The sequence below is a fragment of the Lissotriton helveticus genome, chromosome 6 (genome assembly GCF_964261635.1).
Source record: "Lissotriton helveticus chromosome 6, aLisHel1.1, whole genome shotgun sequence".
In the NCBI taxonomy this organism is placed as follows: domain Eukaryota; kingdom Metazoa; phylum Chordata; class Amphibia; order Caudata; family Salamandridae; genus Lissotriton; species Lissotriton helveticus.
The window spans coordinates 772,172,072-772,186,075 of record NC_136067.1 but is presented as its reverse complement, the minus strand read 5'-3'; the positions used below and the strand labels follow the sequence as shown (position 1 = coordinate 772,186,075).

Here is a 14,004-nt window from a genome sequence, read left to right as displayed (position 1 = left end):
CGAGGCGCTTACGGGACCGCTCCCGCCTAACCTTCGACGTCAGAGCCCGGCAGTCGGGGCACGACTTGTCGTCATGGTCGGCCCCAAGGCAATAGAGGCACCGGCCGCGGGGATCGGTAACCGACATCAGTCGGTTGAAATCGGTACAGGGCTTGAACCCGGGCATCCCTACCGGCACCGAGAGTCGTAAAGACTCGAAGAGAGATCAAAAAAAGTTTAGTGAAAAAGTGACTAAAGTACTGCTTTTTCCGGATCTGCGCTTGCCGGTGGGGAAAAAAGAAGAACTGACGTCAGCGCGCGAGGGCGGCATCTAAGTACTCCGACGACATCACGGCACCAACGACTGATGTGGAGCCGCAGACGACGCCTACCGACGTGCAAGGGTACAGCTACACAAAACTTTCAGGATCCAGTCTGACGCCTGGGGATAGTCTAAGGTAAGGAATCTAACACTAACCTGTTTCTTTCAGATATGGCTTATCAATGGGGAGGTAAACAGTCAAGATGAAAAGAACAAACTCAAAAAAGCAAAAAAAAAAAAAAAAAAAAGTGCTAGCACACCTGAAGAGGATTCAATATCGCAAACATCCTAGCGTCTAGGCCCTAGAGTTTACTTACTATTGGCTCCATGGCCAATGTAATTCTGGAGGTTTTGGCTCAGTTTGACTCTAAGCTCCTAGGAAATGATTAGGTCTTTAGCTTCACTTTATCAGAATATTCATGACTCACACATATCACTTCCACCACCCAATAAACACATTCATTGTTCACTCATGTTCCAGATATGGTGAAAGCAAGGTACTCCACCTATGAGATCTAAAAATACTTTTTAGGGGGGGGGGGGGTGGGGATCGGGGGGTAAAAACTTCTGAGAAGCAGATGTAGATGTATTCAACCCACAGCCAAGCCTTTTTCTTTAATACCGTCAGTTGCAGTAACAAGCCTTAAATGTGGACAAGGCTGGGGATGAGAGCTCGTCCAAAGAAAATCTATATCCTGGGAGGCAAATAACAGACATATAACCTTACGGAATAAGCATTGGCAGCATCAGATGTACGGTTTGAAAGTACCCAAGCAAGGATTTTTTTCCTAAAACAAGAAGCATGCTACCAATGTCTGGGAATGCTAGGTACAGAAGGTAAAGTGGTTCCAGTTAAACACCACAGTAACAAAAGACAGTTTAAAACTGAAATAAAATCTTTAATGTCAGAACAATTTAAATGTGTTCTAAACAGACTAGGTGGAATATTTTGTTTCACTGCATTATGTATCACTGGTCTTCAAACCATTTAATTAAAATTAATTGCAACCGAAATGCACACAAGAATACAAATAAATACTGGAAGGCCACAGCAGCAGCCAAGCAAGCCTTGTGGATCCAGAAAAAACATACCTCCTCCTTGGCATACTTCAATTTGTATTTCTTCTTCACCGCCGAGTCAAATGTGGTTTGTGGAAGCCAAACATGAATCTGGAGCAAACCCATGTTCACCCACAAGCAGCCTCGTTTAGCCAGCTCAGGGAGGTCCCTTATGTCATCACCTTCTCCAAAAAACTGCTGTACGCAGGTTAGTAGGATACTGATTACATCATCAGGAATTCGTTCGTGTCCAACTTCTCCTTCCAGCACTTCCTCAAGAAAGCGCAAAGATCCAATGTTCTTTTGTGGAAGCATTTCACAGTTCTGTAAATATTCTGCTTGCAGGTGGCTTGGCAGAAGGTGTTTCAAAAGGGTTAACTGCCTGCATAACAGTAGTCCCTGCATTTTGGCATCAGTATTCCTACAGACACAATACAAAACATTTATTTTTCTCAATAGACGAATTTAAATATTTCTGTAGTCACTGAACATTTTTGCCTTAGAACATGACACTGAGGTGGAATACCGTGTTTGAAGAGCAGATAATAAATCTATTTCTATACACTAAGCTGGGACTATGGAACAGTTTTCTCCTTCAATGGTGCTAAAGTGGTGCTGTGGTGAGTTAGCAGTTGCTATGCAGTGGTCTGTGTGTATGTACTGCTGTCTAAAATAACGACCAAAGGGTCATAATTGTGATGTACACCTACTGGTAAGCCAGGTTACTCTTGTAAAGCATTTGAATCTTTCTGGGTAGCAAGGATAAGCTATCAAGGTTTAATTCAGGCGGTGGAAGGGGTCAGAAATTCTGATTCAATATGACACAGTAAAATCACTCAATAGAATTAATGTCCTGTCAGTGGTTTACTTCAGAAAATAAATTAGAAAATAGCACAAGAGGGTATGTAAATGATTCAGTTACAATTACTAAAATAATACATACTCAAGCAACCAACTGGGTGCTAGGGTTTGAAATGTTATTAGAGCTGCTTTGTCTTTAGTGCTACATTTCAAATAAGGAACACGTTACTTACATTTGCCACCTATCTTTCTGGAGGATACTCTACTCAACCGCAGATACCTCACCTTGTGAACATTCTCTAGGCATCAGACCGGATCTGGAAAGTTAAAATCAGTACACCTGCATGACGGTATGTGGCTTCATGCCACTCAATACAGACACTGTTCCGCTCTGAAAGTTACAGAAGCCACAATAAGCACCACCCATGTGCACTGAAATCAATTGTTTTCTTAGGTTGTACCTGCCCTCAGAACCACAGCCCATCAGCAGATTGGCATGACCAGTGCACAGGTCTTTAGATTAGGACCTTTTTAGACGGAAAATGAATGCAGTTGACAGAACGAGGTTGTGGGAAGTTTGTTATAAAGTATCTATAAGAAAAGATTGTTACTGTAGGAAGCTGGCTCTCTATATAGTGTGCTAAAAAGAAGTACACCATACTGAGGCTAAAGTAGATAATACTGACAGTCTCCTTTGTGGTAGTGTGGGTGAACAGTTAGGCTTATCAGAGGGGAGTGCTAAATATGTGCTGTACTCAGAGGCAATAAATGAGACGCACTCAAAGAATAAACCCAAGGCAAATTTAGAAAAATAACAATTATTTTTATATATGTGTCCAAACCAAGAACTACGTTCAAAGGTAAGTTCGGAATTTCTTACAAATTTTGAAATATCAGCAAATAGTTCAAAGTTGTGTGCAATTTTGCACCATGCAATCCTATGGTAGGAAAAAACAGGTAGGTAAAACACAGAGCACAGACAGTTGTAGGGGCTCACCTTTCAGGTTTAGAGTAGCAAGAAGCCAAGGTCCAATGTTCCACCAACAGTTCGTCGGGTGCGTCTCAAATTTCGCCAGGAGCTTGTAGCTGGCGCGTTGACGGGGAAGGGGTCCATCTAAAGACAGGCTGCTCAGGAGGACTGATGGGCCAGTCCGAAAGCTCCCAAACATGGACTAGGATCAGAAGGGTCTTAGGAACATGGGAGCACAGCCGGTTTGTCGTTACCCAGGCCTGGTGGACTGAGTGCAGAGCAGGTATGCTGGCCGGGCACAGTGCGTAAAGGTGCCCATCTCAGTCAGGGGTCAACAGCTGGCAGGGGCATATTCAGGACTGCTGGGCCACTCTCGAAGTGGGTCTCAGGGGTCTTGAGGTCCCTAGGTGGCTCACTTATAGACAGGCAGGACCTTTGTGACATCAATCTACTCGATTCAAATTTCTGAGCATATCTCATATGGGAAATCCAGACAAAGCCTCAGAAGATATCAGGACTGATGGGAGTTTATGAACATAGTCGAGCAGCCTGCATACATAAATTTAGTATTTGACTTCAAGGCCGCCAAGTAAATGTCTGCAAACTTACCAGGAAGGAAAAAGGATTTTAGCTGGCACGGACAATCTCCATGTGTGCTGCTTCAGAGTATTGTGTTAGGGTGAGGCACAGGATCATCCTGGTATGAAAGCCAGAGGGGTGGCCGAGTGCTTAGAGATAAGAGTATGGTATATCCTCCGAGCCCAGTCTACAGTAATCAGAATCAGCTGTGCACAATTCTCCTGCATCTTTTTTTAGTACTCAAGACTAAACCTTCGTTAGTACTGAAGACTTTTAGTAAAAGGGTTTATGGCACCAATGACATTTTTTTAGCATGTGCAAGGTTTCTAGTTTCCTTTGACACGCTCTTTGAGCACTGTGGCGGTGTTCCTAGAGTTTTTACCCACTTGTGATAATCGCAATACTTATGATGATCTTAAAATACTGGATTTACTCTCATTTGAAGCTTTTAAGGACTTATCTTTCTACTGTGACACACTTTTTCTGCTTAACACACACTTATTTTAAATTGTAGTTTTAGTGGGACCTATTCTACGTAAACCAGATGTTTTCCAATACATTCTAGGAATTCATGATTTCATGGTTTCCTGACAAAGGCTCACAGCCGAAAAGTATGTAGCAAACGATTCTTCAGCCATGTGAATGATGCATTTGTTTCTTTAGTGACGCAAACTACATATGATATTCTGACCCCACTTGGCTATTTCAACTATAACTATTATTGTGGCAGAGACTCTTTATTAGTGAGAAATGTGTAATATGGAATGTAATACTGTGTATAAAAGGTTTGGTGAAGAAAAACACATAAATCATTAATGTACCCATAAGCACAAATTACAGTTTTTATATATCGGTGGATTCCTAATCATTATGGAAATGCTAGATATGGTATGAATGTGGGAGTATGAAAGAACATTATACAATCACCGGACAGGGCTTTTATTAGCGGTCAATCAGTTATGGCGCCTGCAGTGTGTCACGTAAGGTATAAATTAAATTAAATTAAATATGTTTCTCTATCCGTGACGGTGCTACAGATCGGAGGAAAAACCCAACACCTCTAATGGGACCTAGATCGGCACACACTAAATACAAAAAGGGGGGGATCTGTGCACACGCCTGATTCAGTGTGACCTCAATGTCACCATTCATTACACACAAATGCAAACAATAAAGCCGATGCACATGTAGTCTTGAGTGATGATTATCTTCACGTTTTCTTTTAATCTCAAAATTATAACCGGCGGAGAGCACTACAAATCTTGCAGTGCATTAAGTGGCAAAGCCGGCCCGTTTGGAGCCCTGACGAAGTCGAGGACTTAAAGCCCTGACAAAACACGTGTTGGCTGGGACTTGAGATTAAAAGAAAACGTGAAGATAATCATCACTCAAGACTACATGTGCATCGGCTTTATTGTTTGCATTTGTGTGTAATGAATGGCGACATTGAGGTCACACTGAATCAGGCGTGTGCACAGATCCCCCCTTTTTGTATGAAAGAACATTATATTTAGGAATAACAAACTAGAGACGTGGGTTTAGAAAATGGCTCTATTTTTAGCTTATTGTGTACTAAAATGTAACTATTGAGAATTAATTTGCAATCATTTTGTACTAATAAATGTTTTTGGAGATAAATTATACATCTGGCTGTATTTATATCTCTTTAGGAATCCTTGAAGGTCCACTAGTCTAATAGGTTTCTAAGTGTTTTTTCTTACAATCAGTATCAGTGGAAATGCTTACAGTAGTTGCACCTAAAGGAATCCACCAAGGAACCATATAGAGGGAAGAGTATGTCACAAAACTGATGACAGTTACTGTTCCGTGCCGCCACTAGGAAAATTATCATATGGTGAGCCCACTTCCAAAGACAAATCGCTACCCAACCTAAGGCCCACGATCCCAAACGACCCTGTCTGAGGATGTAATGAATGGTGATAGTGTTGTCTGACAGAATCTGAATGTTGCTCCCCAAAATGTAATGTAGAAATATCTTTATGGCAAGGCAATCTAGCCACAGCACTAACATATTTATGTGCTCATCATGGCCCAAAGGCCCCACAGAATCATCTTGCCCAGACTGGCACCTCAGCTCAGCGGTGTCCATAACCATAGGAGCTTGAGCCTGCAGAGGTCTGAAGGAAGGAGAGTCCAAAAGGCTGCAGGGGTAAACCAAAAGTGTAGATCCAGATGAATAGAGTGAGAGATTTGAACTTAAGCTGTGAAACCTCCTCAATGCTGGAGGCAATGTGACCCAAGCAAAACTGAAGGGTTGTTATGAGCCAACGGGTGTGTGACACCAGCAGGATGTACAAGGCCAAGCAGACGTAAAACCTGCAACAATGTGATTCAATGTCAAGTCACCAATTTCAAAATCAACACCTGAGCATCTGTGGAAGAAGAAAGGTCTTCATGGCGGTTGTGTCAGATACTGCCCCTCTGAATGTCAGCCTCTGTTTCGGAGAGAGGTGGAACTTCTGGTTGTCGATGATATCTTTTTTGTGTAGTATTTCTTTATTTATTTATTTATTCAAAGTTTTATATAGCGCGAACAAGATCCTTACAGATATCAGAGCGCTTCACAAAGATAGGGTAGGGGCAGTAGGAATGAACACAGATAATGGGAGCAGTATAATAGTCACTAACATGGTAGGAAAATAATAACATACATAAGACATATCAATATACAATCAGGTAAACAAGTAATGTAAGGCGCACAAATTATTGATCCCACTAAAGAGGTGTTCAGGTACACCTTGGGTGTGTGGATGGCTTATACCAATGATTTAGTATAGAGAGAGCACTAAGTGAGGGCATCGGGAGAGTGGATCAGTAGACCAACGTGTATCATATATTGGTCGGTAGTAAGAGAGTAGCGTAGTAGTGTCCCCATCAAGTAGAAGTATAGTGCCAAAGGACAAGGTGAACAGTGATGCAAAGCAATGCAGAGTCTCAGATTCAGCACCTATGAGGATCAGGAGATCTTGGCCAGAAGGATGGTTTTGAATGATAAGAATATACAACATGAGTCATCATCTTCCAAACAGATACAATAGACGAATATAACAGTAATTTGGATGACTCTTGTATCCCAGTACTAGGATAGTGGAATCATGAGAGAAGAGTTGGGAGAGGGGGTGGGAGGGAAATGGGGGAAAGGGGCATCTGCCTGAGGGAGGGAAGGGTGCTAGTGAATGGGGGGGTGCGGAGGCGGGATGGTAAGACTGAGTGATCTCTGAATTTGTGCCCATTGGTATGTAATTGTGTACTATCCCGTGTGGTGTTAATGTCCAGGAAAGTAACGGTATGTGTTCAGAGACTTTCAATATCACTTTGTAGGTAATAAGTTACCAGGTATCTTGCGCTCGTACCTCTGGGCGTGACTCCTTACGCCCTTTATCAACGCTAAAGTGTCTCTGGTGGTGGTGGTGCCTGGTTGCATCCCTCGATGGTGGAAGGGGATTGGAAGCCTGGGGGATTTGCTTGTTCCTAGCTGGGCAATTAGGCATGGGTATTACTGGGACATTTGAGTCTTTTGAGATTAGCATGCATGCGGGAGCGTGTGTGTGGGGTGAAGAGGTGCTGTTAGTGAGAGGCGCCCCTTTTTGCCCCATCCACTACAGTTGATGTGGGCAAGCGTTGTCATCAGACTGGGTGTAGGCAGCAGAGAGGGGTGTGGTGGGATCAGATATACATAACTATCCGGCGTTGTCTGTGATCTCCTTCCCGTTTCTGATGGGAAGGGGGAGTCTCGTTGCCAAGGACCCGTGGGTCTTCGATTTGGCGTGGCCAGGACGGGGGAGGAGGGGTGAAGGTGGGAAGGAGGGGCGAGGCTGGAAGAGAAGGTGGGGAAGGGAATGGAGCGGGACCGGGGGTGGTGCGGGGGTGGGTGGGGGAGGAGTGTAGGGGTGGTGCGGGCACAAGCAGAGGGATAAGCGGAGGTTGGGGAAGACAAATATATGGAGACAGGGGGAGTGCCAGAAGTGGCCCTGATTGCTATAGGAAACAAAAAAGATGGGGGAGGTAAAGAGATCGGGTACATCATGCATGTATGGTCTGTGAGGGGTGTGTGTGTGTGTGTGTGTGTGTGTGTGTATGTATGTATGTATGTAGGAGTGGGTAAACTGGCTCAGGGACGAGGATGGAGGGGGTAGACTAGTTGCGTGGAATTATATAGTTTGTTGCGGTCTGCGTGTCCACTGTCAAGTGCTGTGACTGTTGTGGGTGTTATGGCCCTAGCAGGGGTGGAGGTTGGGGAGTGTGGCCGATGTAAGGGATGGGTTCAGAGTCTCCCCCTCGTCGTTCTCGTCTGTGCACAAAAAAGGTGTCCGTGTTTGTAGGAACAGGTCAAATTGATCATGTAGACTCGTTCAAGCGAGGATGTGTGGATCATAGCCTGTAAACAGGCCTCCTGTGATGGTGTATTTGGCGACCTCCATTGTCGTTAAAATACACATCTTAGTTGTGGCCAGTGCCGTATTAAAGGGTGGGTGTTGATGATAAAGCACAAGTAGCGTCATTGTCATTTAGAGGTTCCTTTACCAGAACTGGGTACTTTCAATAATCAGACATCCAAAGATGGAAATATCTGGACTCCTGCCAGTCGCAGTGAAGCTGCCACAAAAGTCAGCACTTTGTTAGGAATTATGAAAGGCTCATCACTGTGTACACAGTAGATCTATGAATTGACTCCTCCTCTTTCCCGAACCTCAGGTGACATCAGTAGTGGAAAAATTGGAATACATAAAAAAACAACTTTAACATTCAGGTAAGCCAACCAGTCTCCAAGATTCAGGGCCAGGAGGACTTCACTCAGGGACAGCATCTTGAACTTGTCCTATTGAATGCAAGTTCTGAAGGTGATGATTAAGTATGGGTCTTAGAACTCAGTCCTTCTTGGGGACTAAGAAATAAAGCTAACTGTAGAACACGTTACTTTGCTTTGGTAATGCCTTTTCTGGTTGAGTCTATCAAAGAGCAGATTTCTCGCCTTATGAATGTTTTCAGGAGCCAGAACGAACCCGGGAAAGTTTGTATCCATTCCCTAATGCGTTGACGAGAAGCATAGTGTGGCTTCATGTAAAGTCTGTACATAATGTTGGACCACTATATCTGCACCACTTCAACGCATTGACGTCACTTTCCTTCAAAACTCCACCCGTGCCAACAAAGTGGAGCCCTTGAAATCAGAATATGGCAGTGTGCTGACTTTAAGACTGGAATATTGTTAATGAACTATACAAGTTCATTCAACAGAAGCATAGGGTGGGTGGTGGGTCGGTGAGGAATATAGTTAGGTAGTCTCTCTACCAGAAAGGGTGCACCTGAAGATAAGTAACTTGTTCTTTTGGTAGTGACTTCTAACCACAAATGCCTCACCTTGTGAATAGATACCAATGAGGCATACCTTCCCTGGGGGTGGGTCTGTGGAATAGCACAATCCCTGTAGACAGGATCAGACTAAACGCCTGATCCCACTGGTACTTGCTATCAGACAATGAATGTGAACATGTGTTGAGACATCCATGTCGCAGCCTGGCAAATGTCCTGATTTGGCACCATGCGTGCCATCGCAGTGATAGTAGTCTTCACTTTGGTGTAAGTAGCACGCAAAGCATTCTGAGGACTGCTTCTTGGCTAGCAAATCTTAATTAACCTGGAGATGGGTAGTGTTTGCACTGCTTTGCCTTTCTTAGCAATCAAGAACACAATGGAAAGTTGGTTGTCTTGTCGGTAATCCTTGGTATGGTCCACTTAGAAGCTAAGTGCCCTCTTAGGGTCGAGGTGATTAAGTCAATTTTCCCCCAGGATGGATGAGGTCTAGCAAAGAAAGCTGCCAAGGTGATGGATTGCTCTATGTGGAAAGGCTTGACTAACTTGCGCAGGAATGCCGCTATTGTTCAGGAGACCAATTTATCTGGAAAGGAGGAAGTGTATGGCGGAATCACTGACAATACCTGGAGTTCACTCACTCGCCAACCCTATGTTATGGGGATGAAAAATACTGTTTTGATATGAAGTAGGTGAAGAGGACAACTATGCATTGCTTTGAAGGGAGCACATATTAGGTAAGTGAGCACCAAACTAATGTCACCCTGCGGCATTACAAAGGTTGTGGCAACAACATGTGGATGAGTCCCTTCAGAAAAAGCATAACAGGTGACTTGAAGAGGGATGGTTGATCGGGTAGAGCTAAGAAGGCTGAAAGGTAACCTTTAACCATTGCCTCAGCAAGGCCTTGCAGGGATAAAGACTAAAGTGCTTTTGCGGGGGAGATGGGTGGTGTTTGGGTAGCTCGTTGACCCTGGTGGATTGGATGCTGGCAGCCTGATTACGAGCCTGGACCACGTAGGCATTTGGAGGCTTGCTGCAGCTGAAGAGCATATATTCAGTGCCTTTGTTGGTAGCCCCTACCGAAGCCTCAAAAGAGGCCCGTCAGTTAGGAGAGCAACGAGCTAGTGGAGAACAACTCAGAGAGCGGATAGTGGTTTTACCCTCATCTCTCAACAGCAGATTCTGCCTTCACTCCTAGCAGCCTAGAGCCGTTGATAGGCATGTCCGTAAGAGACAGTTGGACATCAGCTGAAATGCCTGTGTAGTAAATTCAGGCATGGTGTGTAAGCATCACTCTGGTGCTGACTGCCCTATCCAGACCATCAGTAGTGTCCAGGGAATATTTTGTCACAATTTGTCTATGATCTTGATCGCCTAACAGAAATTGGTATTGCAGGCTCGGCATGGAATTGGATTAGATCCTTCTTGAAGGATAGATCACAGCAAGTATGGCTTCCCCCATGTGCCTCTGCGCCATCCCTTTTGTCAACTTGCGTTCCGCCGGGGTCATCGCTTAGCCCTCTTCTTTTTAACATCTATGTGACTCCGCTGGTTTATCTTGCGGAGTCACTGGGGGCTAAGGTGATGGCCTAGGCGGATGATACGCAGCTTCTGTTTTCTTGGAGGAAGGGTGATGACTCGGTCGATGTGGTGCAGCACTGTCTATCTTCTGTGTTCCATTGGTTGGCGAACGCACAGCTGAAGTGCAACGAAGAAAAATCGGAAGTACTCCTGTTCGGTTCGTTTCCAGGGGATTTCAGAGATAGGCTGTGGCCTCCTGACTTTCCCCGCCCCATGGCGTGCAAGGGTTCCGCCAGAAATCTGGGGGTTTGGTTTGATGAAAATCAGAACTTTTCTACACAGGTGAAGAAGCTGACAGGTACCTGCTTCGGCATTCTGAAAATCCTGAGAAAGTTTCTCCCCCTTTTGCCAGTTAGCGCCAAAGAGACGGTAGTCCGGGCTCTGATTTTATCCCGATTGGACTACGCAAATGCTCTTTTGGTGGGTAGTCCTGGATATCTGACGAGGAAATTGCAGGTAGTTCAAAATGCGGCAGCTAGACTACTTCTGGGACTCTCATCTTGACGGAGTGTCCGGACTCATCTACGCAACCTGCATTGGCTCCCAGTTGAGTCCTGACTCAAATTTAAAATGCTGTCCATTGTTCATCGGGCCCGCTATGGGCTAGGCCCGATCTACCTGCAGAATAGATTTGTCTTCTACAAACCTACTTGAGAACTGCGATCATCTGACCAGCTTCTAATACAGAACCCTCGCTTTTACCGCCACAGGCTTGGTTGGAGCTCTTTTACTCGCAAAGCAGGTTTGGCTTGGAATATGCTACCGCTGGCGCTTCGGAGTGTGCATGACCCTTTGATCTTTAAGAAAAGACTAAAAACGCTGCTTTTTTGAGCTCTTTAATCTGAGTTTGGAATGACTTTCTGGAGTTAGCGCCGGGATAATGAGTAGCTGTGCGCTGTATAAATAGAATATAACATAACATAACATCAGACTAATCAAGGTTTGATATGCCTCGTGTGAGATCATTGACAAAATGTCCCCATTCTGTCTAATAATGCATGTGGTATTCACCGACTTGAGGACTGGGCTTGTGAGAAGAACATCAGTTTTGCGAATGTTTCCATCATTTTATTATTCTCTTTCAGGCAGGGTTAGTAGGGAATGCATTGGGGTGCAAAGGGCTTGCAGATGCTTGGACGCCAAGACTCATTGGAGTGTAATGTTTTGATGAGAAGTCCAAATCTTCGGAAGCAGGCCAGTGCCGCCTCGCTACCTGTGTATTGACAGGAGGGCAAGATCCTGGATTTCACTATGTACCTATTAGAACATTAGTTAAAGCCTTGTTAAACTGGAGGAGAGGCTTCTAAGTGTATTGTGTTGGAGAGTAGTCATGACTTATTTTGTCGGAAGAAAAAGGCCATGTGTCTCAGCAGCCCTCAGGATAACTGTGGTAAAGGTGGCTGACTTCTTCAGTAGCCACAGTACGATCCGGTGAGGAAAGGTCAATGTCTGGAAGGTGCCAAGATCACTGGCATCCAAAAAATCATCAAAAACGTTGCCGTTGTCACATAGGTTATCACTGTTATTTTTAAAAGTGCCTTTAACACATTGTGGGGTGAAGTCTGGTTCAGAATGGGCATAGTGTCTGGGTTTGGGCAATGGAGTGTGGGTATGGTCATCTGACAACACAATCTGCAATTCTTCTGGAGCCGGTGACACCAGGATCAATACACTTGCTGCTGGCATTGGTTCCAAATGCAATGTCCGGCACAGACCCGGTCATGTGGCTGTCGATAGAGTTTGTCCAAGATTTTCACCAGAGCCAAAGTCTCAGACATAGCCTCAAGGTGAGGGTGAAGAATGCAGTCAGTGTCAAAGGGAGATAAGCCAATGCTAGACCGATTTGAGAGTTCTTGAATCTGTAGGTGCTCCAGAGGAATATAGTGTAGCACTGAAAATATGGTCCATGGCCACCTTCTGTTCCTGCAGCATCCCTGTACGTTTGTAACAGGGCTGAAGAAGGAGTAGCATTGAATTCTGTCCTGAATGGGGAAGAGGGCACTACTTTGTGTCCTTGAGGTACCTGGGGCATCACGCAACTTCAAGTGGTAGGAGTGGCAGGATAAAGGAGACCCATGTTTTCGTTTTTCATGCTTCTTTGGAACTTCCTTGAATCATCCGAGTCCGGCTACCTCAAAAATGACCTGTCACAGAAACAGCCTCTGGAGTGGGAGTGCATCCGTGCTTGGAGGCCGCAGATGGTCTTCTTGTTCATCTTTGCGATGCACTGACACAACACGGAGTAGTATTTGAGGTCAATACACCAGAAACAGACATCCATCAGTGATAGTCATGACACTGTAGTTTTATGGGTTGACGCGGCACACTTACAGAAGATTTGAGGGAAAAGCCTCAGCAAAGAGTTACAGGAATAGATAAGCCACTGATCCACAACAGCAGCCACAGAAAGAAAGGAACTGACATCAGCACGTGGAGTGGTGCAGATAAAGTGGCCCCGAAATCATATCCATGCCGATGGTGGTGGTGACATCTGCTACTGTTGGCTTCATTCACTACAGCCATCCAAGCAAACAATTAGCAGTATAGTCATAGGGTATTCAGAGAGACTAAGAAGGCTGTCTCTAACTGGACTGAACCGCCCTGGAATAGACACAAAACATCTGATATTGGTGGTGGGTGGCTAAGCCTGGAACACAAGCTGAAACACTCCAGGAAGCAGTAAGCTTCCTCTCCTAACAGACACTCGTCATCAAAGAGCATGTCCGTGACTGAAGCTTTCACAGCACCAGAAGAGCCAGTGGAATGTATTCAAGTGTGTGTGTAGCATGACCGCCCATCATCCCCTTTGGTTTTGCTTTGTTTGCCCTAAGTTGGCAGGGTATGCCCAGACTTGGGTCTCTTTCTCACTTTGCCACTGGATTCTAGCTAGACTGGCCGATGACTGCTGATTAGCCAGAAACAGGTCCCAGGATGCTTGTTTCCGGTCCAGGGAAGAAACGGCTTGGCAGTTGGCGTGAACAGTGGTATATTTACGTTTTGAATACTGTCTGCAATGATCTGAACTCTAAGGAGGGAAGGGAGCGACTCATTGGGGCCACATGAGAGAGGATATGTTGTGACTGTGGTATGATGGGACTAGTAAGTATCTAAGTACCTTTATAGTTGCTATCTCCAGTTCGGAGTGCCTCTAAAAATTGATAGGATACACAGTTCTAACTGGATGATAGGGCCACATGCTATTCGATTTAGCCTTGATATATTAACATAAGATCAACATGTTCAAAAATTAATTAAGACTTTTTCTGTTAATATGTCAGGCTTGGATATCATATCGACATCCTTGATTAACAATAGTAGTGTTTTGATCAGGGTTGCAGTAAATGTATGTTGTTAGAATGGATAATAGCCTAGAGTT

General features: G+C 44.7%; 1 protein-coding gene across 1 annotated transcript in view; it reads right to left on the bottom strand.

Moving 5' to 3' along the window:
- The window catches only part of MDN1 (midasin AAA ATPase 1), a 2,221,312-nt gene that overhangs the window by 786,462 nt on the left and 1,420,846 nt on the right, over positions 1-14,004 (bottom strand). The window contains exon 61 of the mRNA XM_078648266.1: positions 1,394-1,781. Coding sequence (XP_078504392.1) covers positions 1,394-1,781 — 388 coding nt within the window. The remainder of the gene's footprint in view (positions 1-1,393; positions 1,782-14,004) is intronic.